Source organism: Pelodiscus sinensis, chromosome 9 (assembly GCF_049634645.1).
Source record: "Pelodiscus sinensis isolate JC-2024 chromosome 9, ASM4963464v1, whole genome shotgun sequence".
NCBI classification, from domain to species: domain Eukaryota; kingdom Metazoa; phylum Chordata; order Testudines; family Trionychidae; genus Pelodiscus; species Pelodiscus sinensis.
The window spans coordinates 29,147,150-29,170,883 of NC_134719.1; the positions used below are offsets into that span (position 1 = coordinate 29,147,150).

Consider the following 23,734-nt stretch of genomic DNA (forward strand, 5'->3'; position numbering starts at 1 on the left):
TGAACATTTTAGAAGACTGTCCACAAAAGCGAAGGACTAGTTTCTTAGCAATAAGATACTTTACATTTATGTATCTGATATACACAGTGTCATACAACTTCTAGTTCTTTTAAAAGCTAATATATTACTAAGGTATTATGCATCAATATACTTGATTACTTCCACTACTCTTGTTTCTGTTGCTAAATCATGCATGTGCATGTGTACTCAGAGCATGTTACGATAAAATGTCCCAATCCTGCCTTGTGTGGTATGTGGACAGACTGCTGTGCATTCATGGAACTTCATCAGTGAAGTTTCCAAGATAGGCACAGAAATCCACCCTGTTCAACACCATGCGGGATTGGGGCCAACACTATAGAGAATCTCAGAAATTATTTCATGACTCTGTTTTGGTACCCAGCAGAAACAAACAGTTCTCATAAGAGACAATTCAATACTGTAACACATTAAAAATAAAGTTTGAAAAAGAGTCTCAATTTAAATCTGCATTCCAAACACCATTCCCAGGTTAGAAAGAAGTAAATTACTTGGTCATGTTTCTTGCTAAGAAATCCTTCCTACAGATCTCTCCCATTCCTGGAAAATGGTTGATTCTCTAGAAAAAAAAGTGAACGTTGGTATTTGTATGCATTTCAATCACAAATATTATAGACAAATATCTCAAAGTATCAATTATATTAAGATCACATTATATATGAATTGGCAACGATTGTTTTAAATTATGCTCGATATCAAAGAGGCCACTCTAGATGTCATAGGTCACATTCTCTTCTCCCACTGGATTTATTCCTGCATATCTCCATCGACTTTAGTATAAGTGTGAGGTGAATCAGATCCTTTAACTGAGAAAATTATATGTAAACAAATAATGTTGTCACAAATGAATGTTAAAAAGGAAGGAGACAATTTACAGACAAATACGAGGGAGTGGGATTTTGATTATCTACCAAAATGTAAATTCATATCCAATTTACCCTATAAATGTTTCTGTATTTTGAATAAAACACTGAATTTCTGAGCAGGCAGGCAGGCAGAAGCAACTACAGAACACCAAAGATGTTGCCATCAGAGGCCAAGTAATATAGAAACTTCACACTGGGAAAACAAGATAGAAATTAAGAATCCTTAGTATCAAAATATTTGGTGCAGCAGTTGTTTCTGCCTTCTAGTCTGGTGATGAGTACAAATGACCCAGCACTATTATAGTGATTAATTCATGACTTCAGAATACATTTAAAAAAAATCTGATTCAGGAACATTAAGCATGCTACATGTCACCTGGTAGTTTCGGAGTTCCGCAATCTTCTCTTGTTGTACAGCAGAATCGCTCCATATGAGATTAGCAGTCTCATCTTCATCTCTTGTCTTCACAAACCCCATCTCTTCTATTACTAAACGAACTACACAAAAGTGATACATATACATGATAGTTTGAAATGAACCTTCCACATATAAAATAGAGTATTAATTTTCAGTAGAAATTCACTCTTTGCTACAGATCAATATTAGCATGCAAGCTAATACAGTTCATATTGTTCAGTTTATGATATTCAGTTTGGACAGTATCCATCTCTCTATTGCATAACTACTTATACAGCTTATGCGGTAACTGGAAACAAAGTAAAATCTGCAATGAGAACTGCAAAGAGCTTCTTAACTATCTAAAAATGGGTTAGTAACAAACCACTAAAACTCAAATGGATTTCAGATTATCTTGCTATTGGAATATTTGGATCCAAATAATTTTTTTACATTAGAACAATGCATCAATTTGCATTCATAAGTATTAGATCCTTGATTTAAGGGGCATTCTTGTCGGCCAGCTTCAGTGACACCTATAGTCCTTTCTGCTGTCAAATTAACATGTAATTGCAAGTTGGCAAGTTAGCACGTTTCTTGCTATTACATATGTTAATTTGACAGCAGCAAGGACTATTGGTGCCACTGAAGCCAGCAGACAAGGATGCCCCTTAAACCAAGGATCTAATGCTTATAAATGCAAATTGATGCATTGTTCTAATGTAAAAAAAAAGTCTGATGATAGAAGAAGAATTTTCCCAGAAGAATTTTCAAGATTTGTTTCCCCCGAGTGCAAGTAAGGTTTCTTTAGAAACTGTTCAGTCAGCAATCTGTATAATAGACTTGCTCTGATATCATCTCGTCAGGTGGGACTGGCAACTTTCTGGATCTGAAGCTTTCCCCATATGACAAAACTTCCACTAATGACCAAAACTCCAGAAGAGTATTTGTACGGTCATCAAAAGCAACATCTCACTTGAAATTAGAAACACAACCATTCCAGCAGCTAAAGACCCTAACTAATTAAAACCATGCCAGACAATCTACAGAAAATTCCCTAGAAGATTGTATAATGCTATATGAGCATTTTACAGTGATTGAATTTACAGCTTTAAAGAGCTTCCTGCACCTATTCATTCAGCAATTGGTTTAACCGACTCTTAGCAATAGCTCTGATAGGTATTCAACATCTGATCTCACTGCATGTTAACACTGAATCCCAGTGATTAAAGTTTACAGTACTGAAATTTAAATGACTTTACTGCTGATCAAAACATGCAGGAAAGAACAAAGCGACATAGTATGAAGATAGGCATAGTACACACAAGCCCCACTGAGGAGAGTCAACCCTAGGGAGCCTACTAGAGCTCAGGAGCTATTTTGAACTTCAACATAAACTCCTGTGAGAAACAATTTATTCTGGTATGGGATGCAGGCACAACTTGGTACGTCTTCATGAATCTTCAACAGAGATAGATCCACCTCTGTTGGTCCTTCGCTTTCTTTGGATTAGATATTTAACATGGGAACCCCACTGTTGGCTCATGATGAAGAAGTCCATGACTACAGCTTCCCCAGCTGCTACAAATAGCCTTGAATGCAGAATGAGCCAGCTCACATCCCTCTGGCTACATTAGGGTCTGCTTACACAATGAAAGTTGAGATTAAAAAAAGGCCTAGAGCCTAGGCTGGCTTTGGAGTAGTCTCAGATTTATGAGAAATTCCAGTGACCAAAGAAGAGACACACATTTATTGAACTACAGTCTGGGCCTTTGACTTCTAACAACCAATCATCTCAGTGTGGCTGCACTGCAACTCCTTCCCACTTGAAGAGCAGTCCCTATGAATGGAAAAGGATATTCTGTTTTGTGCTACTGGGGCTACTTTCTGTTCAAAATCTTGTATCTGGTGGGGGAGGATTGTTCTATCCAACGGCTTTATTACTCCGCCTGCCCAGACTGAAGAAGGAGAGCTGAAGGCAGTGTGCCAGAACTCAAGAACCCGTGGAACCCAAACTTGTCTCTGCTTTTGCTAGATGGTGAAGAAATCAGAAGCAGAAGAAACTGGTTCCATCATGCGTATAAAAATAAGGAGGATTGGCAGGGGAGTGAAGAAACAAAACTGATCTGTTACCATTCCTTGAGCAGCTGAGAGCTCTCCCAGAACAAAGGCAAGACTCAAACTGATGGGCTGTTGAGACACTGCATATGCCAACTGCCATATTGCACTCTAGACTTAAAGTTGCATTTTTTTTAAATGAAGAATTAGAATAATAAGACACCCATAGGAGCTGCAATACTCAGTATTGCAGTTCCTAACTTTTAGGTACACTGCTACCTACCCTGAGTTAAGCTCCCAGGCTCCCTATACAATTTATAGGAGAGTCAGTCACCTAAAAAGGGGATTAACAGACAAAAGGAGCACCATCACTGGCATCTAGAAAGGAGATGGGGAATCAAACTATGAAGATTTTGCTATTTGAATCACAGCTCATTTTTTCACTCTGAATGGATACCTCCTCTTACTTTTCTAAAACAAGAAGGAGGTAAGCCTACCAGAACACCAAAGACCTACCAAGGTTCCTGGGCTGGAGCACTCATGGAAAAAAGCTAGGGACACTAGCCCCTGCACTCAGCAGCTCTTCCCCTGCCCTTCCAGAGCTTCCAGTATCTCATTTGCAGAGTTGAGCTCAAGACGGGTGGGGGGGAGGAGCAAATATGGGGGGAAGGTCAGGGGCAAAGACAGTGTGGCTGCAGAGCTTCATGGTCAGGGGTCAGGAGCGCAGCCCAGCAGTGTGTGTAGTGGGCCAGGTGTGCAGCCCTGGTCCCAAGGGTTGTGTTCTGGGTCCCCAGCCATGGGGCTCTGCAGCTACCCTGACACATCACCCAAGCGGCCCCCATCCTCCAGTTCTCACTTGGTCAAAGCTGACCCTTCTGCTGCCACCAGAACTGATCTCATAGCCAGCAGCAGCAGAAGGACCAGCAGTTACCTCCCCTGGTCAGGCAAATTCCCTTGTTCAGGACCAGTCAGGGAAGTACAGCCTGTACTACCTTTTTTCTTCCACTTCAAACCCCGGACTTGTAGAAGATCCTGGACCATCAGTCCACATAGGTAACAAACAAAGCAGGTCTCACAAATATCACTGTAAAGTCCAGAAATAATTTTCTACCTCCAAGAGCACTCCCTGAAATGAAGATATAGCTTCATGGAGAGTTGAAGGAGACCAGGGTTTCCTAACTCAGCCAGTCAATAAGGAGATCTCCAATGGCAAGGAAATGCTTTGTGTCTGGAGACTGGCCCCTTTTTTTCTGGAGAGATGTCAGAAAAAGCCTACTATGAAGATTGCTATATGAATAGGAGAATATATTTTAACATGGTCATTGTTCAGTTTTAATAAAGTAGCAGCAGTGGCAACCCCCATCCCAAAACAGATAAAATGTCATTCCCAAAAACCTATTTTTTTAAAATCTGAAGCCATGAAATAATAGTCTCATTTTGTATATCCCCATCGACATCATGAAGACCGTGTATAAAATTAACCAGATAGTAGCTTCAAGTGTGAGACATACAAGAACATAATCAGTTTCTTAGAGAGATTTGTATGAAATGATTAAAGAATTTGACATTAAAGCCTTAAGAAAAGAAAGGTGTAAGTTATAATTATTTAGCTAAACATATAAGTTTTCTAAAGCTTTATTAATTGTTTGTTGATATTTTAATAGCAGAACAGGATTGATGGGTACAGAAAACATGCAAGAACAATGGCTATATCCTATAGCACATCACAGAAATAGTCCTACGTCAAAAAGAAAACCACATGGCATTAAATCACTATGGGCCTGACCCAAACTCCACTAAAGTCATAGCAGGGTCCTTCCATTTACTTCATTAAGTTTTGGATTGGGCCCTACAACAGTGAAAGTCCCCTTTCCTTCCTGATTCTACTTTTTATTTTATTCCTGCAGTCTGGTATTGATTCTTTTCATACACCCCAGTACTTATTAAAAAATTAGCAGAATCTGTAGCCTCCTACCAATTTCATATTTTGTGCCAGCTACGTTCGCAGTGATGATTCCATTCTTCTTCTTCTTTCTGACTTTTCTTTTAATTGTGCTTTGGTAAGGCAGTTCTGAACTCAAAGTCAGACAAGAGGTTCCTTGGTTATCTTTGAAAAATAATATTTGTAACAATCAAACAATACCACAACACAAAAAATAATGCACATAACTGAAAAGACAACAGTACAAAAGAAATGTGAGTTAGCCAGTTACAGATTAGTAAGCTTTGATTCAGATTGATTAACAGTTACAAGAATGATGAAACACCATCATTAATGAGCCATATTAAAAATACAAGAGTTCTATAATCAATTTGCATACCTCCCTCATTAGGCAAGGATGGCATTGTAACATGGGGCTTTGCAGAATCAGGTGTCCAAATTCTGTTCCAAGTTTTCAGAAAACCAGGCGGAAGGCCCTCAGAGTCAAATAATTCAAAGCTTGTGTCATACCATTTCAATCTGTGATTATGGTGACTCTCAGGTACGGAAGAGACAGGTATCTGCATTTTAAAAGAATTTCATTATAAAGGAAAAACACATATTAAGATGTTTCTTCCTTTTGATTGTGGCAATATGCATACCCAAAATTGATGCTTACTTTTAGAGACTTAATCAAGCTAGCAAAAATATGTCAATGTATTAATCAAAATGCACTCTTCCAAACAGTAGTTTTCTGTTCAATTTATGGTGAAGAAAATTTTTTAGCTTCATCTGTTCTTCACTTACCACACATTTTGCCTATCTTACATATTTATATGATTTGTTAATAAATTCAATACACTTTGGGAACTTTTATCCTCAGCAGTATGCACTGAATTCCTGGCAAGTTTCAGCCACGCTGAAAATGTCAAGATTTTAGATAATTTGAGCAAGGATGGTATCCCTAGCTGGGAATGGGTGAGAGGGGAGGGATCACTTGATGATTACCTGTTGTGTTCATTCCCTCTGAAGCAACTGGCATTGGTTACTGCCAGAAGACAGGATACTGGGCTAGAAGGAATATTCGTCTGACCCAGTATGGCCATTCTTATGTAAGTACAATATTATTCATGCTTCCACCACCATGAGGGGGAAAATGTGAAACTATTTGCTGAACGTTTATTAAACCCGTTTCATATAACCTGTGAGCACAGACACTAATATGCTGTCACAGGGTGACTGATCCCTGTGACTGAAGTAGTAGGTCCAGCACACCCGTGCCAGACCAGGTACATCCCACTGCATCAATAAAAGGGGTAGGACTATATCTGGGCTATAAAGGGTACAGGAAAGTTTGGTGAGAACAGATCTGAAAGGGAATAAGGCTACTGTAAGAAAGAACTGGTTCAGGGATAGTGAGCCACAAAAAGGCAGGAAAGCAAGACCACCAGAGTCCTCTGGGAGAGGTATCAGGGAGAGCCCCAGATGTATAAGGTGAGCTGAGGACTTGTGTTTGTTTGTTAAAATGGACAATAAAACTGCATCAAAGAGACCATGGGCATGGCAATGAGTCATTTTGCAGCTGGGGAGGGCCCTGCCTTATCATACATACATTAATCTTAACTTGTTTGATGCTGTGGATTTCAAAGCTGTTAGATTGATCATCATACTGTATTGTACCCTTCATGCCATCATGAAAGGACTGACTCAAATGAAAGGTGGGGAAGGAAGCCAATTCTCCCTAGTGTAGTCCCTTTACTAAAGGGCCTCTGTTTTATTCTGAAAAGACCCTGTGTGCTACCATCCAGACTACAATTCCCATGAGCCCTTAGGAAAAAGAGGAAGGAAGGACTCTTGTGTGGGAGATGACTGCCTCTCCATGTGCATGAAGAAAAGAGGCCTGGCAGTCTGGGACTCTGCCTTGGAGTTTGTAACCGAAGGGGAGACAGGCTGATGCCAAGGAGATTGATCCAGTCCAGGGGCTGTCAAAGTGAAGCTACAGACCGGGACTAGGTGCCTATTGGAACTGGGATTTAGCAGGCTGCTTCCAATAGGCATAGCATGAGGCAGTAAGTTTTGGGCTTGTTGGGAAAATGCTGCCTGGGACAGAGCTGCTGTCTAGCTTGGACCGAATCTCCACTACAGCTGCAGTTCATCAGTGCACCAACGCAAGCAAGAGTCTGGGACTGTGAGTCCAGTGGTGTGCACACTCTGGGGTGGGGTCACTGATAGTACAAATGTTAGCTGTATATGCTTCAATTATTGTTATGTGTTTTGTTAATGCTATTCATTGCTAATTCTGTTAATCCCTGTTTATTTAAGTTAAGATTGTTTATTTTAAAGTGTTCTATTAGATGTATATGATTTGTAGTTGTTCTGGAATTAGATCCAGATTATAGTTAGAATGAGTATGTTCCTGGAGGCTCTCAAGGCACACCAGTGAGTGTGTACAAGGCCAGCCAGGTGGAGGCACCACCATTTTACATTCATTACGAGCAAGGGACTGCAGCAAGGGGGTGGATAGGGCTTTCCCCAACTAAACACCATCACCACTGGGGTGCTCAGGATCTCTTTTGGGTTAAAACATCAGGCACCCAGGCACACCTGTGAGTGTGACCTGCTTCCCGTTAACCCAGGTAGGAAAAGGGGGGTTACACTAGTAACTGAAAAAGGCCCCTTATGCTGATCAGGTCAAAAGACATTGTAACGTATAGGGCAGTCATACAAAAAGGTCTTTCTTGGGCTTGACATTTTTCTAGTGGTTGCCCCATGTGCCAGCTACACTGATTCTAAGGATATACATATTCAGTAAGAACTTGCAGACTGTGGGAAATGTCCTGTGAATGCCTTTCCAGCAAGAGCTGGCAAAGATGTGTTTTGGCATAAACACTCTCTAGCATATGTTTCCTCTTCTGATTCTTAATACTTTCATCTAGCACCGGGAGTATACATCTCCATACCAGATCAGATAGAAAACCCTTCAACACTGCACATTTCAGAACAAATAGCAAGGCTAAACACATATCAATAAAATAACTTCTTGTTGCTGATGAGACAGTATTTAGTGCACATAGTAAAGAGGGACTCCAGCAACTTTGCAGAAGCTTTGTGCTAGATTGGGATGAGTTTGAACTATCAGTCTAAAGGAGACAATGATCATTACACCAGAAGTTTTAATACTGTAGTTAGTTCTACTCTAGACATTGTGCACAAGTTCTGTTATTTGGGATCAACTATGTTGAATAGCTATGTCTAGATGGCTAGCTTAATTCTTGCATTAGAAAGGCAGCCACCATATTTGGTCAACTAACCAAGTGCATGTGACATAACAGGAAACTGACACTGAATACCAAAACACAGTTCAAACCTTGATAAACTATATTCTTCAAGTACCAAAAAGAATTGCTACTATAATGTATGTACCGACATATTTCCATTAAGTTTTTGTCTTCTAAACATTATTATACTAAAGTGAATCTCTAGAGGGATTTTAGATGTATTCATGCTTTAATATATACAGCCGCTCCCTGAGTTACGACCACCTCCACTTACGACCATCCGCACTTACGACCAATGCGGTCGTAAATGCCGATCCGAGTTACCAATGGCGATCCGCGCTTACGTACAGCGCAGTCGCCATGTAACTCTATGGGATCCAAGTTAAGAACATTTCAAGTAACGGACCAAGTGTTGGTCCGTAACTTGTCCTAACTCGGGGAGCGGCTATATACATATCAAATTTGTCTTGCAGCTCCTTCACAATCTAAATCTGCATAAACATAATAAAAGTTTTGTTAACAATTGTTTAGCTGAATACTGTGCTCTGCTCCACTCAGTTTACACCTGTCATGAAGCATGGAAACAGTTATAAATATGCATGTATTAATTCTTACCCATTTTAAATGTCATATGTAACTAATTATATGCATCGTTTTCTTTTCCAAACATTTCCCTGTCTTACATGCTAATATGGAATGCCAGATTTTGAAGGTACAGCTCACAGTGTTTACTTTGGGCTAATGATCCTGACATGACTGATACTTGTCCTTTAACAGAACAGAATACTTACAGAAACCTGGCTGATCTCTCTCTCCAAGGGAGAGGCTAATTACATCTATAGTTCCAAAGTCAAAGCAAAGTGTTGTATAGCATGTACACAATTGTGATATTTTGGTAAAATGTTTCTGATTGGGAACTATATGGCTCAGTCTAGCATGTGGTATCTCTCCTCTAGAGAACCAGTTCAACTCTGGCCCAAATCAGAGTGACAAAAAAACCTATTCAAACTGGTGATTGGTTTCTCTCTCTCTTTTTTTTTTTAAAACAGAAGCATGTAAGAAAATGTGAGAAGATATGGAAGAAGACAAGTTGTTTTACCTAATAAGACTATTAAGTGCTTTGTATCTCATATTTTTCTTTAAAAGCCAACTTTCATGAAGGGGATCCATTTAATAACTGTTTTGCTCATTCTTTTGTTCATGTATATAAGCTATGTGGCTTTTTAAAGTAATCTATGCTCAGATCTGACAATAGACTACATATGTGCCAAAATAGGCATTCCAGATGTACTCAGTGCTGGAAAAACAAAGGCTAAAGAATCATGATACTGCAGCAAAATATTTTAAAAGGGATGGCTTCAGGATCAGGAATATAAGAACACCATGATTAGTTAAAACAATTTTTACACACATTTGTGCTTACACACTTAGTACACTAAATACTCCTCATCCATAGTACAGAATCTGTCCCATTATCTCTAATTAATATATCCCAGGCCTGCAATCAGTGTTTCTAGACATAAACTAATTTCTAAATGGGGCTTGCAGTGGCTATGGCCATGAATTACATCTTCTAAATTCAGATCTTAGCACATCAGAATGCTGTCTAGTCTAGCACCCAGAATGGCACTTCCACACCATGATGCAATGCAAATTGACAGACATTGGCCTGCAACCTACAATCCAATTCAAAATGTCATGTAATGTATTCAAAATCAGGAATCCGGACACAAATGAACAACCACACAAAGGAGAAATATCTCTTTATGGTTTTCTAAAAGATTAACTGAAACTAGAGCTTCTTGTGTACACAATGAACTCCTGTCCACACTACAATAATTGCACTGAAGTTTTAGGTCAAAAGTGTGGCATATACCCAGCTGTTTATATACAGGAGAATAAAAGAAAGAAATTAAATACTGCACAACAGGAAAAAATTACAAAACCATTTCTAAAAATAACAAACACTTTGGCCGGAATTTTAAAGGAACATGGAAGAGTTAGATGCTCATGTTCTATTTAATTTCAGTGGGAAGCTGATACCTAACTAACTTAGGCTCGTTAACATGCCCTTAAAGATCTATTTGTAATGAGTTCAGACCTCCATCACAACCTCATTTGCCACACTCCATACTATACAATAGTAGGCAGCATGTAATCAAAAGTCTCAGAAAAATTCCTTCATCTGTTGAAAAATGCAACACCTAAAGCATGGGAAAAAACGTATATCAAACATTCCCCATACAAATTGTTTTATCTTTGACCTGAGCAAAATGAAGCATCATGAGACTTTTCTGCCCAAAGTGGGTAATTTTTTAGCAAGTGCCTGAAAACAGATCACAGAATAAATGTGCTTTTGCAGCCATAATTACAGCATTACTTGTGCTACCCTGTAATATTGAACAGCTCTATTTATAGACTAACCTTATGCTATCTCTAAGCTACAAACAACCAACATGCTAATAATGACACTATAGTTTTTTCTGGATTCATAATTTAAATAAGTACAAAATTTGAGATGACTGACCTAAGCATGCCTATTTCTCTTCATGCCTTTAATCATTGCAGTAATGCAGTTGCAAACAGAGAAGAATGCTGAAACACAGCTACCTTGAGCCCTTCTTCTCTCTTGGTCTGGAAATAGTTTCTTTTTAATAGCAAAGAGTAGCTTTGGAAGAAACCTTAGGAGTTCATCTAATCTGCACAAAACAGAACCAATCCCAGCTAAACCATCCCAGTCAGGGCATTGCCAAGCCATCCGTTAAAAACCTCTAAGGATGGAGATTCCACCACCTCCCTAGCTCACCCATTCTGAAAATAAACATACTTCAGCTAAAATGGAACACAACAGAGCAATTGTGCAAAAACTCAAATATGATGCAACCTAATCCACCAACTCCTCTATATATAAATGAATAACTGAAGCTCAAAATTTCTATTTCTCAAAGATTTAAGTGACTCGGATAAAAACTGCAAAAAAACTAATGTTGGTCTCCTGGTCCCCTAATGATGCTTTATAACAATTTAAAGTGTTCTTTAATGGAAGCAGAAAAGAAATTGTAAAACCTTCTCACCAGCAATGGCCATTTCTAGTTCCAAATCATGTGTGTGTGTTGAGGTGAGGGGAAGGAACTATATTAACAGTATATGCAATAATAATCACGGAAAGAACTGTGGAAGAAAAACTGGTGGGGATCAGTCATAAACTGAAGTGAATTGAAACCTAAAGAGAGAAAGTGACTCAGTAGTTTTCAAGAAAGGAAGAAAAAGAGATATAGGGCACCATGGGTAAAATAATGATCTCTCCCTTAAGTATTTAGCAAAAGAGGCCAATCCTGAAGTAAATGTAATGTTGTTTTTTGATATATGGGCAGGGTGGACAGAGATCAAGCACAGTTAAAAATACTTGCTCATGTTCTGAATACAGTAAAACTCCATTAGTCCGGCATCCAATGCTCTGGGACTCCTGATGGTCCGGCACCATCAGGAACCTGGAAGTGCTGGGGCAGCTGGACAGGCTTCCCCCATTCAGCTGCTGCTGAAACTGACCAGAAGCTGAATCGGGGACCCCTGGGGCAGAGCAGCTGGGGTCCTGCCGGGTTGGTCCCGCAGCACCGTCCTTTGGCGCAGCAGGACCAACCTGGCAGCACTCCAGCTGCTCTGTCCCAGGCGTCCCCAAGAGCAGCTGGAGTGCTGCCAACCCGGCAGCACCCCAGATGCTCTATTGCAGGCATCTCCGATTCAGCTGCTGCCTAACAAGTGCACTGCTGCACTTGTTGAGGAACAAGTGGAGTTCCTCAAGAGTCTGTTTTGGGACCCGTACTGTTCAATATCTTCATCAATGATGTAGATATTGGGATAGAGAGTACGCTTATCAAGTTTGCAGATGATACCAAACTGGGTGGGGTTGCGACTTCTTTGGAGGATAGGGACATAATTCAAAATGACCTTAGCAAGTTAGAGAAATGGTCAGAGGTAAACAGGATGAGGTTTAATAAAGAGAAATGCAAAGTGCTCCACTTAGGAAGGAACAATCAGTTCCATACATACAAGATGGGAAGCGACTGTCTAGGAAGGAGCATGGCGGAAAGGGATCTAGGGGTCATAGTGGATCACAAGTTGAATATGAGCCAACAGTGTGATGCTGTTGCAAAAAAAGCAAATATGATTCTAGGTTGTATCAACAGGTGTGTTGTAAGCAAAACTCGTGAAGTCATTCTGCCGCTCTACTCTGCACTAGTTAGGCCTCAGCTGGAGTACTGTGTCCAGTTCTGGGCGCCACATTTCAAGAAAGATGTGGAGAAATTGGAAAGGGTACAGAGAAGAGCGACAAGAATGATTAAAGGTTTAGAGAACATGACCTATGAAGCCAGGCTTCATGAACTGGGCTTGTTTAGTTTGGAAAAAAGAAGATTAAGGGGGGACATGATAGCGGTTTTCAAATATCTAAAAGGGTGTCACAAGGAGGAAGGAGAAAATTTGTTCCTCTTGGTTTCTGAGGACAGGACAAGGAGTAATGGGCTTAAAGTGCAGCAGGGGAGGTTTAGATTGGACATTAGGAAAAAATTCCTAACTGTCAGGGTGGTCAAATATTGGAATAAATTGCCAAGGGAGGTGGTGGAATCTCCCTCTCTGGAGATATTTAAGAACAGGTTAGATAGACATCTGTCAGGGATGGTGTAGACGGAGCTTGATCCTGCCTTGAGGGCGGGGGGCTGGACTCGATGACCTCTCGAGGTCCCTTCCAGTCCTATTATTCTATGATTCTATGATTCTATGAATCAGGGACGGCTGGGGCAGAGCAGGACTATCATAAGGAGGGGGCTATGAGGGATCTGGGGTGGCATCCCCTCCCACCCCACTCCAGACCCCTCATAGCCCCCCCTTCTGATAGTCCGGCATATCTGATAATCCGGCACCTCCTGGGTCCTAAAGGTGCCGGGTTATCGGAAATTTACTGTACATATTTTGTTAAAGTAGAGCTGAGCTACCAACTTAGCTGGCTCCTAGCAGGAGACTGTGCCTATGTTCATTGAACCCCACTGGGGAGTGCAGCAGTGCAGAGCCTACCAAGGCCACCCTCCCTCCAAATGCATGTGCCTGACTGACATTGCCTTCCCTTCTATCTCGTATTGCAGGATGTGAGCCTGCACTGTGATCATAGCTAGAGTTCATTTTAGGTTCAGTTCCCACATGGCCTTTTTAAATTTCTAATTCCTCAAGCTCACTGACCACAAACAGAGATCCGCACTTTTTACAAGGAGGCAAGAATTGTGTGATAATCAAACCCAGAGACACAGTTCAGACAGCTGGGGATGTTACAGTCACATATAATGTGTTAGCCCTGCTAACAAATGTTGTGCTGCTTTTCCAGTACAACAAATATCTACAGACAATGCTAGTGCATGACTTACAATACTGAGAAAATATGAATCATCTCCTATTCCCCTATATTGTGAATTATCTCATTGGTCACACACCTAGAACTCTTTTAATTCTAGATTTTTTCTACACAACTAAATAAGATATATTCTTTATGAATACTTCATAATATAAAAAACTAAAATAAACCATCACATTCCTCTGTCAATGCAAAAGAAATCATATAAATTACAGTAATTCCATTAAGAAGGATTGTTGTGATTTTCCCCAATCTGTAAGCCTATGTCTACACTACGTGGTTATTTCAAAATAAGCTATTTTGAAATAATAACTCCCGAAATAATTATTTCAAAATAGCACATCCACACTCCAAATACCCATTGAAAAAGCGCAGTTTTATATCAACATAGCACGTCCACACTGACTGGAGCCTAAATCACGTTTAAAGCCCCTCGGAAGCGCTCCGGGCAGGGAATCAGGACAGCAGTCACTTCCTGTAGCCTCAGAAAACAGATATCTGAGGCTCCCGTTTAAAGGGGCTCCCCTCGACAGCCGTGTCTCAGACTCTTCTCCATTGCCTACCTCCTTGAGGGACAGCAAACTCATACCACATGCTCTGGTTGCCACAACATTTCCACCATGGAGCCGGACCTGCTGCAAAGCAGTGCCAGGCTCTTAGACTGCCTGCTGCAACTCCTGGCACAATTTTTACAGGCTGCATATGTGGTGCTGCAGGAGGATGACAACCAGCCTGGAATGGGGGACTTCCTCACCCCGGCCTGGGCATGCCTCCTGCACCACATATCCGTCCATTCTTCCCTGCCATTTTGGTGCCGGGAGACCAGTTCCGACTGGTGGTTCTGCAACATTATGGAATGGTGGAACAACCAGCAGTGGCTCAGAACTTCCGCACGCAAAAGGACACCTTCCTGGAGCTCTGCGAGTGGCTCACCTCTGCTCTCTGGCAATGAGACACCCAGATGAGACCCACCATCTTACTCCAAAAGCATGTTGCCATTGCACTTTGGAATCTCAGCATGCCAGAAACTTACTGCTCTGTGGGGAACCATTTCGGTGTGGGGAGATTAATCGCCAGGGCCGTACTCGTGCAGATTTGACTATTGTTCTAGGAGGGTGGTGAAGCACTGGAATGGGGTGCCCTAGAGAGGGGGCTGGAATCTCCATCCCTAGAGGTTTTTCAGTCCAGCTTCACAAAGCCATACTGGGGATGGGGTACTTGGGATTGCTCCTGCTATGGAAAGGGGCTTAGACTCGGGGACCTCCTGAGGGCCTTGTCAACTCCGTGATTCTATAGGTGATGAAGGCCATCAACACCATTCTTCTGCATAGGGTCATCACCCTGGGAGACTTGAACCCCATCATCACTGGCTTTGCTGCCATGGGCTTACCCAACAGTGGCAGGGGGCGTGATGGCACCCACATCCCCATCCTGGCCCCTGACCATGGGGCCTCAGACTTTATCAATATAAAGGTGAGGAAAAACACCAATTGTTCATAACTCTACCAGTAGCACTTAATAATTCTTATCGTGTGTTTTGTTTTATAAGACAAAAAACAGCAGACGACAATTCAAAGTTAAAAAAAATACAACAAATGAACAGGAAAAAATGCATCAGAGGAACATTAAGGACATAAGAGAAGCCCATAAATCAAGGAAAATAAAATGTATGGATTAGACCAACATCTAGGTCCAACATATATTTTTCAACATTATTAGTAAAAAAGTATGTTTAAACAAGTACAAAGAGAAATTTCCGCACACCAGTGAATTACTACCCACTGTCCTTGCAATGTAATTTTTCTTTTATTATCTCAGTCAATATCTACATGTGACTGTTCAAAAGTGTATGGATTCACTAGTAAGGCTCCATTTGCTAATGCTATACTCCACTACGTTCACTATAGCCTATAGGGATATTACTGTGCTGGTTTTCAAATGCTAAAAATAGCACAAACAAAAGCTAATCCAAGGACAGAGCTGGAAGGAAACATGTATTAATACAGACTGGACCTCCCTGGTGGCACCCTTGGGACATAACTGGTCCTGGATAAGGGGTTTTGCCAGACCAGGGGGGTCATTGCTGGCCTCCCTGCTGCTGGCCCCACTCCCTGCTCTGCTGCCCCACCAGGCTTTCCATCTTCTTCAGGCAACCCAACTGGGTCATGTACTGGGCTTCCCATCCCTTCTCCCCCTACCCAGCTGAGCCCTGCCCTCCCTCCCTGCATTATTCCAGGCTCCTGTCTCCCCCTCCCTCCATAGCTGCAGAACTCTCTGATCCTGGAATAATCATGGTTCTGCCGGATCGTGGATGTTGCCGGACCAGAGAGTCCCAGGTTATAGAGGTGCAACCTGAATAGCCAAAGAAGAATATGCTTAGCTTTTTGATACTAAGCAAAGATGAAAATAACTTTGCTAACGCATAACCAGATCTTAACTAAAACTACAGGAAGAGCCCCATCACAAATGAACATAATAGTATTTTACATTTTCAAAAGACTTGCTCCCAGTTCTTCTATGGATGGGAGAAAAACTACCAATGTTTCCCTTAAGATCACTGTTTCCAGTATCCAAACAAAAAGAGTTTTCCTTCTAGAGAAGGTGTTAATGTAGCCCTTCAAAAACATGTCTATACTAGGAAATTATTTTGAAATTACTAAAAATCAACATAACTCTTGATTTTACAAAATCTAAATAGCATGTCCCCACTTCAGGGAAGCCTCAAAATTAGTCCGAGGCAGACTCTGTTAATGTGGATGCACTGTCTTGATTTAGGGCCCCAGAAAACACTGGAGAGTAATTAGTTCGAATTATTCTGGGGTTTAATTATTTCAAAATAGCGGCACTGGAGCATCTACACTACTGCTATTTCAAAATAACTATTTCAAAATTAGCATTATTTCCCGAGAAAAGCAGGAATACAGCCTAACAAAATAAGCAGCCAGTTATTTCAAAATAATGGGCTTGGTAGTGTGGATGCTCCACCTATAAATTTGACCTAAGTGGGGTTATTTCAAAATAAAGCCCTGGTGTAGACCAGGGCCAACAGAACTGGGGGCCTTACTTAATTGTGGATTATCTAAGACCTCCACTCACCCATTACTATTCTCACACTTCATGCAGACCCCCACACTTTAGACCTCAGTTTCTGTTTCCCAATACAAACTAAATGAGTTGAAGTGCAGCATGACATCTCTTCTCCAGAAGTGAAATCCTAGCTCCAATAACAAACTTCCCTTGACATCCCTATTGCCAAGACTCAACCGCAAATCACAGCATGGTACTGGGTTTGGTACTATAAAAGCTGGGTGTGGTACTCTAGGGCTTACAAGGCACCTTCAGCAATGCTACAATGAAAGAATGCATAGATCAAGTCCTAGAAGAAAGAAAGATTAAAAAAGAGAAAGAAGGCATCTCAGTGGCACTGTCCCAAAATATAAAATACTCGAACGTTCATTAAAAGGTGGCATTTTTAATTAACCTCAATTCAGCTTTCAAGGATTGTCCATAAAACAGATAAGGTTTTGCTCCACATAAGTGTTTATCAAGGCCATACTTGCAGCTCACATTTATAAATGCTGCCTTTGAAACAGAGATATTCTTAAAGAAATACCCATTGTATTTGCTGCTTAGTATTTGAAGCTATTATTGTTTTGCATGTGGAAAGGTAAATAGTACTATCATCATCTTCAGGGACATCACTCTGGAGACATCGAGCAGCTCAGTTTAAAGCTGCTGACACTGAAGGTCTTCGAATGATATCAGTCATGGTATCAGTACTTATTCCTTTAAAATATAAAGAGGAAATAATGTTCCTATGCATATAAACTGAATGAAGGTATGGAACTAACTAAGAATGTTGAGAGGCGGGTAACTGATTAATCGTGTAGACCAGTGGTACGAGTACCCTTAGGGATACTCAAGAGAAGTCTGGGGGGTAAGTCAACACAACTGAAATTTGGAGAAAACTGAATTTTTTATTTAAGTTTTACAGCGATTTATTATTTTTGTACTTTTTACACCCACAAATTTCATTGCCTGCCCGGCTACAATTAAGTTGTTTAGACAAATGTATTGCAATTGTAGAAAAAAAATTGTATGTCTGAAAATGGTAGGTACTGGGGGTATTTATTTATTTATTAAAGGAGTACTTTATTAAAGGTTGACAAACACTGGTGTAGTCGATACAAATTGTATCAACAATACCAGTGGTCTCTAACCTGTTTAACCACAATATTACTTTTTTCAATTTAAGTGCAATTTAAGATATATCTCAAACTCAAACACCCTTGCCCCACTTCCTTCCTGCCCCTTCTCTGAGGCCCTGCCCCTGCTCCACCCCTTTTCCAAGGCCTCACCATACTCACTCCATCCCTCTTCCTCCTCCAACCTCACCTGCTTTCACCAATCTGGGGTAGGGGGTTTGGGTTCAGGTTCTGGTCTTGGGCTAAGGGGGTTGGGATGTGGGAGGGGCTCCAGGCTTAGCCCAGGGTGGGAGATTGGGGTCCAGGAAGGGTTTCAGGACCCAAGCTCTGGGAAGGAGTTTGGGTGCAGGGGGACTCATATCTGGGTCAGGAGATTGGGTGCAGGTTCACTCCTGCTCTGGTCCTGAACCACTCTTGAAAGCAGCTGGCATGTACAGCAATGGCTCCCTGGTGCTGTCCTTCATCTGCAGACACAGAGTCCACAGCTTCTCCTGGCTCCGGTTCCCCATGACTGACCAATGGGAGCTGCAGGAGTGGTGTCTGCAGGCAAAGACAGCATGTGGAGACTCCCTGCTTTGCCTTTTTCAGGGGCTGCAGGGACATGCCAGCCACGTCCAGAAGCAGCAATTGCCACAGGGATAACTACTCCAGCCATGACAGGTTAGGCATTTTAGAACTCACTACTCAAAGATTTAAATGTAAGCATAAAAGAGAAATGAAAATTATGAAATCCACTGACCAGTCAAACACCAAAAATAACACTTTGCAAGCAATAGAAGAAGTAACAACAGCAACCCACATATATGCTGGGTCGAGAGATGAAAGTGAAGGACAGTTTGTGTTTGTGAGAATGAGAGACACATACACACAGTGTGTGAGACACACAGAGATTTGCATTGCCAAGCTCCCTCCATCCCCTTCTCTCTGTGTGGAAATAGGGTACAGATGTGGGGCGAGGAGGGACACCCTGACATCAGTGTCCCCCTCTTCTCCCTCCTACTCCCTGCACAGCAAGCAGGAGGCTCCAAGGCAGAGGGGAGGAGCAGCATGGCAGTGGGTGGAGGGACAACAGAAGTGCCAGCACTTGATAGCTTCCTAGCCAAACCAGTCAGGATGACCTGTCAGAGACTCCAAGATTTACTCGTTGCTGACCAATGAACTACACGATTACTTGATAAGGGAAGGTGCACTGTACTGGCTCACACCAGTCCAGGAGCTACTCCCACTGTGGCTCTGCAGTTTAAATGTAGTAGGAGACGGGCGCACAGGCCGTTTTAAACATTTAAACTGCAGAGCCACAGAGACGGGGTAGGTCCCCAACTGGTGTGAGCCAGGACAGAGCTGGTACCACTGCAGCTCTGCAGAGCCACAGCAGTCCCAGACTGGTGTGGGCTGGGATTGAGCTGGGTTTGTTCAGTCCTAATTCTTGCTGGGTCCAGCAGACCCTGCCCGCGGCCAGCCCAAGCCCTCATGGACAGGGGCTGCTTCACAGCCTCCCCTACCCACAAGCAGCACTGCAGAGACAGTGCTAGGGGGAACTGGCTTTTATGCTACCTCCCCCCAGCACCAGCAGCTGTTTCCTCCCCTTGCTGCCTCTAATAGAGAGGCAGCAAGGGATTGAGGAAACAAGTAGTCGAGTAGTTGACTACTTGCTTACATCCCTAAAATTAACAAATTCTGACTCCCACTTCAAATATGAGGCAGAAAGGGGAACCGTCTGCTGTCAAGTTTATGGGGCTTGATTCTCCATTATGTTGCAAGTTGTATCATCAACTACTTGAAGGCAAAGGGAGTGGGACTTGTATCTAAATGTCAATACCGGTGTAAATGAATGGTGAATTCTGATTTGGTAGTTTTATATCTGCTTTGCACAAGTGAAAGTGACAACCTATTCCAGGGAGTTTCTGCAACACGCTCTCTTTTTGAAGGAAGGGTTTGAGGCCCTGCAGGTCAACCAAAAGGCAAGGCCTCGAATCCCCAATAAACCTGAAGATTCATGAACACATCGCATGGATGCCAGGGTCTCCAGAGGTAGAAATTGACAAACTTAGCCATCCTTCCACAGATTTCCCTGACTGTGCAAAGGGACAATTATGGAGTTGCTTGATAACTTTTTGCTCAGATGTCCACTAGATAAAAAAGGGAGCCTCCTACCACACACCATGAGCCTCCCTTCCTTGTCCCATTCCCAGTTACCTGAACTTCTCTTCCCAGGCACCAGAATGCAAAGAGAACATGAGCCTTAAAAGCACCAAAGCTGGAATGTGCATTTTAACTAGTTGGACTACTCCTTTGGTGCAGTTCAGTTTATAAATTATTAAAAAATTATTATTACTTTCAAAAAGTGTTAATTGCACTTTCATGTTTATTTTTTACCATAATATTTAGCTCATAGATTATGGTGAGAATTCAACAAGTTACTGAGAAAAAGAGGAAAAGCATTATAATTAGTGAAATATGAGAGTAATTAATATAAAAGGTAACAATCAGTGCAATAAAAAGTATGCTTTTTCTCTAATGATTTTGTCTTGACTACTTAATTGCCACACAGTCATGGCTCTTCATATTGTGGATTAATGTACAATTACTAAGACGTGAAATTTGGAGCAAGTTATCTCTTTATGGACAAAAAGTATTGCACACCCAGTAAGGTATGATGTAGATGAGTTTGTGCTTATTTAAAGCCCATCTGTATATAATTATGTAGTTGCAAAATTAAACAATATATATAAAAAAGATGCATATTATGTACTCTGAGGCACACAACAAGAAAACTGGTGAATTTGCTGCTGTAATCATATTTTAAATCTGATAAAAGTCTTCTCTCTTCAAAATGCTAATTTCTTAAAATGCTTTCATTACAATTTTACACTAATTTTGCAGAAATAAATTTCAAAGTAGTCTTTTTGTAGTATCACATTTTTACAACAGTTTAGTTTATTATGCTCAACAAACACAATGGTTAGAACATTAAAGAGTACATCAATTCAACAACAAACCATTATTTTAAATAACTACTGGAACCTGAAGGTCTCCCTCTGTTTCCTGACTAGGGACTAAAATTCATTCACTTAGGAACTTAATAACCTGTACTTACAGAAAAAAACTTGTTTGCAACAGAAAGAGGTAATGGAATATGGTGCTGTAGTTTTCATTACTTCTATTTTAGAAATCTCTTTAGTTATCCAGGTTCTATAGTTTCTATTATTTGAAGGAGAGAAGAAAGATGATTATGCACCTGTTTTCTTCAACTTTTTACAGTAATTACTAAATACTAAAAGCCATTTCTGGAGTAACTCCATTTACAAACTTTACTTTTTATAAAAAGTGATCATGTCCTCATGTTAATGACAGTGATATTTAACAAAGCACCATCATTAAACTCTTACTTCAATTTTGGTGGGTATTTGTTAACCTTTATTATGTACCCTTGCAATAATCATTATAAAACAGGTTGAATCCTTCTAGTCTGGCATCTCTGGTCCAGCAACATCTATGACCCAGCATGATTTTAGTTAGCTGGAAGTCTGCTTACCATGGTGTGACAGGGTGAGCCTCCCGTGCACTAAACCGGAATGGGTTAACTCAATGCTAAGGGTAAGGGAAGCCACACCCCCGGTAACTCAGCGGGGGTTCTTGTGCATTTCAAAGCCCCCCACTGACCCCGGTCTCCATGCTATGCTGCATGCCGCTAGGAGCCCAGAGTCAGCTGGGGACTCCCCAGCTGTTCCCAGGTTCCCCGTGGCATTTCCTGGGGAGTCCAGGGTCAACTGGGGAGTCCCCAGCTGACCCCGGACTCCAGGCAGCTGCCCCTTTGACTCGTGCTAGGGAATCTTGTGCATTTCAAAGAAGGCACCCATGTGCATCCCAGAGTCAGTAAGACTTCCCGCTGGCCCCGAGCAGTACGCAGAGTTCCGCATTCCGCCCCCACTCTTGTACATTTCAAAGGAGGAATGCGGAAGTGCCTATCGACTAGTCAACTAAAATTCCATCAACTAGACAATTAATCAATTAACTGTATTTTAACATCCTTACTCGGCACCTCCCCCACAAGTGGCCAGCAGATGCAGCAGAGAGCTGGTGGCACCGGTGGTCCCATGCAGACCTGCGGAGTGGGCGACTCACAGGCTGGGGCTTCACGCTGCTCCTGTGTCCTGGGGGAGACCTGTCTGGCAGGTGGCTTGCCATTTCTTCTTCTTACTATATTTTAGAAATGTGTCTGTCTGTCTGTGAGTCTCCCCCTAAATGGTAAGACCTAGGATCACTAAATTTGGTATGCAGGTTCCTCTTATCATAACTTAAAACAAGGTTGTGCCAAGACAATGGGATGTGCCTGGAATTCAATTGTTTCTCATAAAATGGAAAGGGAAGGGTCTGGTAGGAGAGACAGTTATACTGTAGAATGACCATTGAAGGGGTTGTAAGGGCTGGAAATGGGGACTGGGACAGCTATAACCCCACTGAGCCAGGAGGGGGCAGGGATGGGGAAAGGGACAACTCTACTGTATGTTTCAGAGAGTTTATCTATTTGTGTATCTGTTTGTCTGTGTAAAAGCTTCAGAGGGGTTGCTGAGTTAGTCTGTAACAGGAAAAACTTAAGAAACAACAAACAGTCTAGTAGCACCCTAAAACTAACAAAACATGTAGATGGTATCATGAGCTTTCGTGGGCACAACCTATTTCTTCAGATGACAAAAGTATTAGAAGTCCAGATCCAATGTCTGTCTATCCCCCAGCCAGGGAACACACACCCTTTTCTCATCTGTGCTCACTTCAGCTACAGTGGCCAGGGGCAGGTGCTTCTTACCTAGCCCAAGCTCCAGTACAGAGGACTGGAGTTACGCTCTGGCTAGCCGGCATATCGAAACCCTCATCCCCAGCCTCTGCCCAGAACAATTATTTACATGAAGAAAAACAAAAAACGTATTTGAGTTAGGAGCCAAACAATGCCAGGCAAGAAACCTCTAAAATGGCTAAAACTCTTGCGCAGAAAGTTCTTGTGCAAGAAGCCTGCAGTGTAGACGTAACCTCAGAGTTAGAGAGAAAAGCTGGAAAACATAAACCCAAAGGATTCAAAATAGGATGTAAAATCCCATTTAATCAGTTAACCAGTTAAATGTTCTGGTTAACTGCTTAAACAAGATCCTATGGTGTGATGAGTCCAGCCGGACTGGAGCAACAGCATGGTATGGCAAGCCCGGCTTGGCTGGAGCACCCACAGCCCATAACACGGTGCACTGGACCCAACCAGGCTGGAGAAGCCCCCGGCCCGCATCAAGTGGGGGGCTGCTCCAGTCTGGCTGGGCCCACCGCACAACTGGATCCCATTTAAGCAGTTACAAGTAGGGATGTTAGATACCATGTATTTTAATAATTGTGTAGCTGCAACAATTTTTAGCAATGTCCTTATTATTTATTATCTGTATTACTTTAGCACTCAGGAGTCCTCATCCTGAAACAGGACACTGCTGTGCTAGCAGTGTGAGAAACCATAGTTTCAGGTAAAAATACACTTCTTTAAGAAGCATCCAAATATCTTATATCAATTTCTGATAATAATTTTTCTGCT

At 41.7% G+C, this 23,734-nt stretch overlaps 1 protein-coding gene across 12 annotated transcripts in view; it reads right to left on the bottom strand.

Annotated features, from left to right (window-relative positions):
* Positions 1–23,734, bottom strand: part of TTLL7 (tubulin tyrosine ligase like 7) — a 138,810-nt gene that overhangs the window by 85,368 nt on the left and 29,708 nt on the right. For 10 of the 12 annotated variants that reach the window (XM_025183193.2, XM_006120299.4, XM_025183191.2 and 7 more), the window contains 4 exons: positions 5,682–5,862; positions 5,336–5,467; positions 1,282–1,403; positions 531–598 (listed from right to left, as the gene is read on the bottom strand). In XM_025183193.2, coding sequence (XP_025038978.2) covers positions 531–598; positions 1,282–1,403; positions 5,336–5,467; positions 5,682–5,862 — 503 coding nt within the window. Of the gene's footprint in view, positions 1–530; positions 599–1,281; positions 1,404–5,335; positions 5,468–5,681; positions 5,863–21,262; positions 21,367–23,734 lie in introns of all 12 variants that reach the window. The other 2 variants (XM_075936348.1, XM_075936347.1) reach the window with 1 other exon arrangement.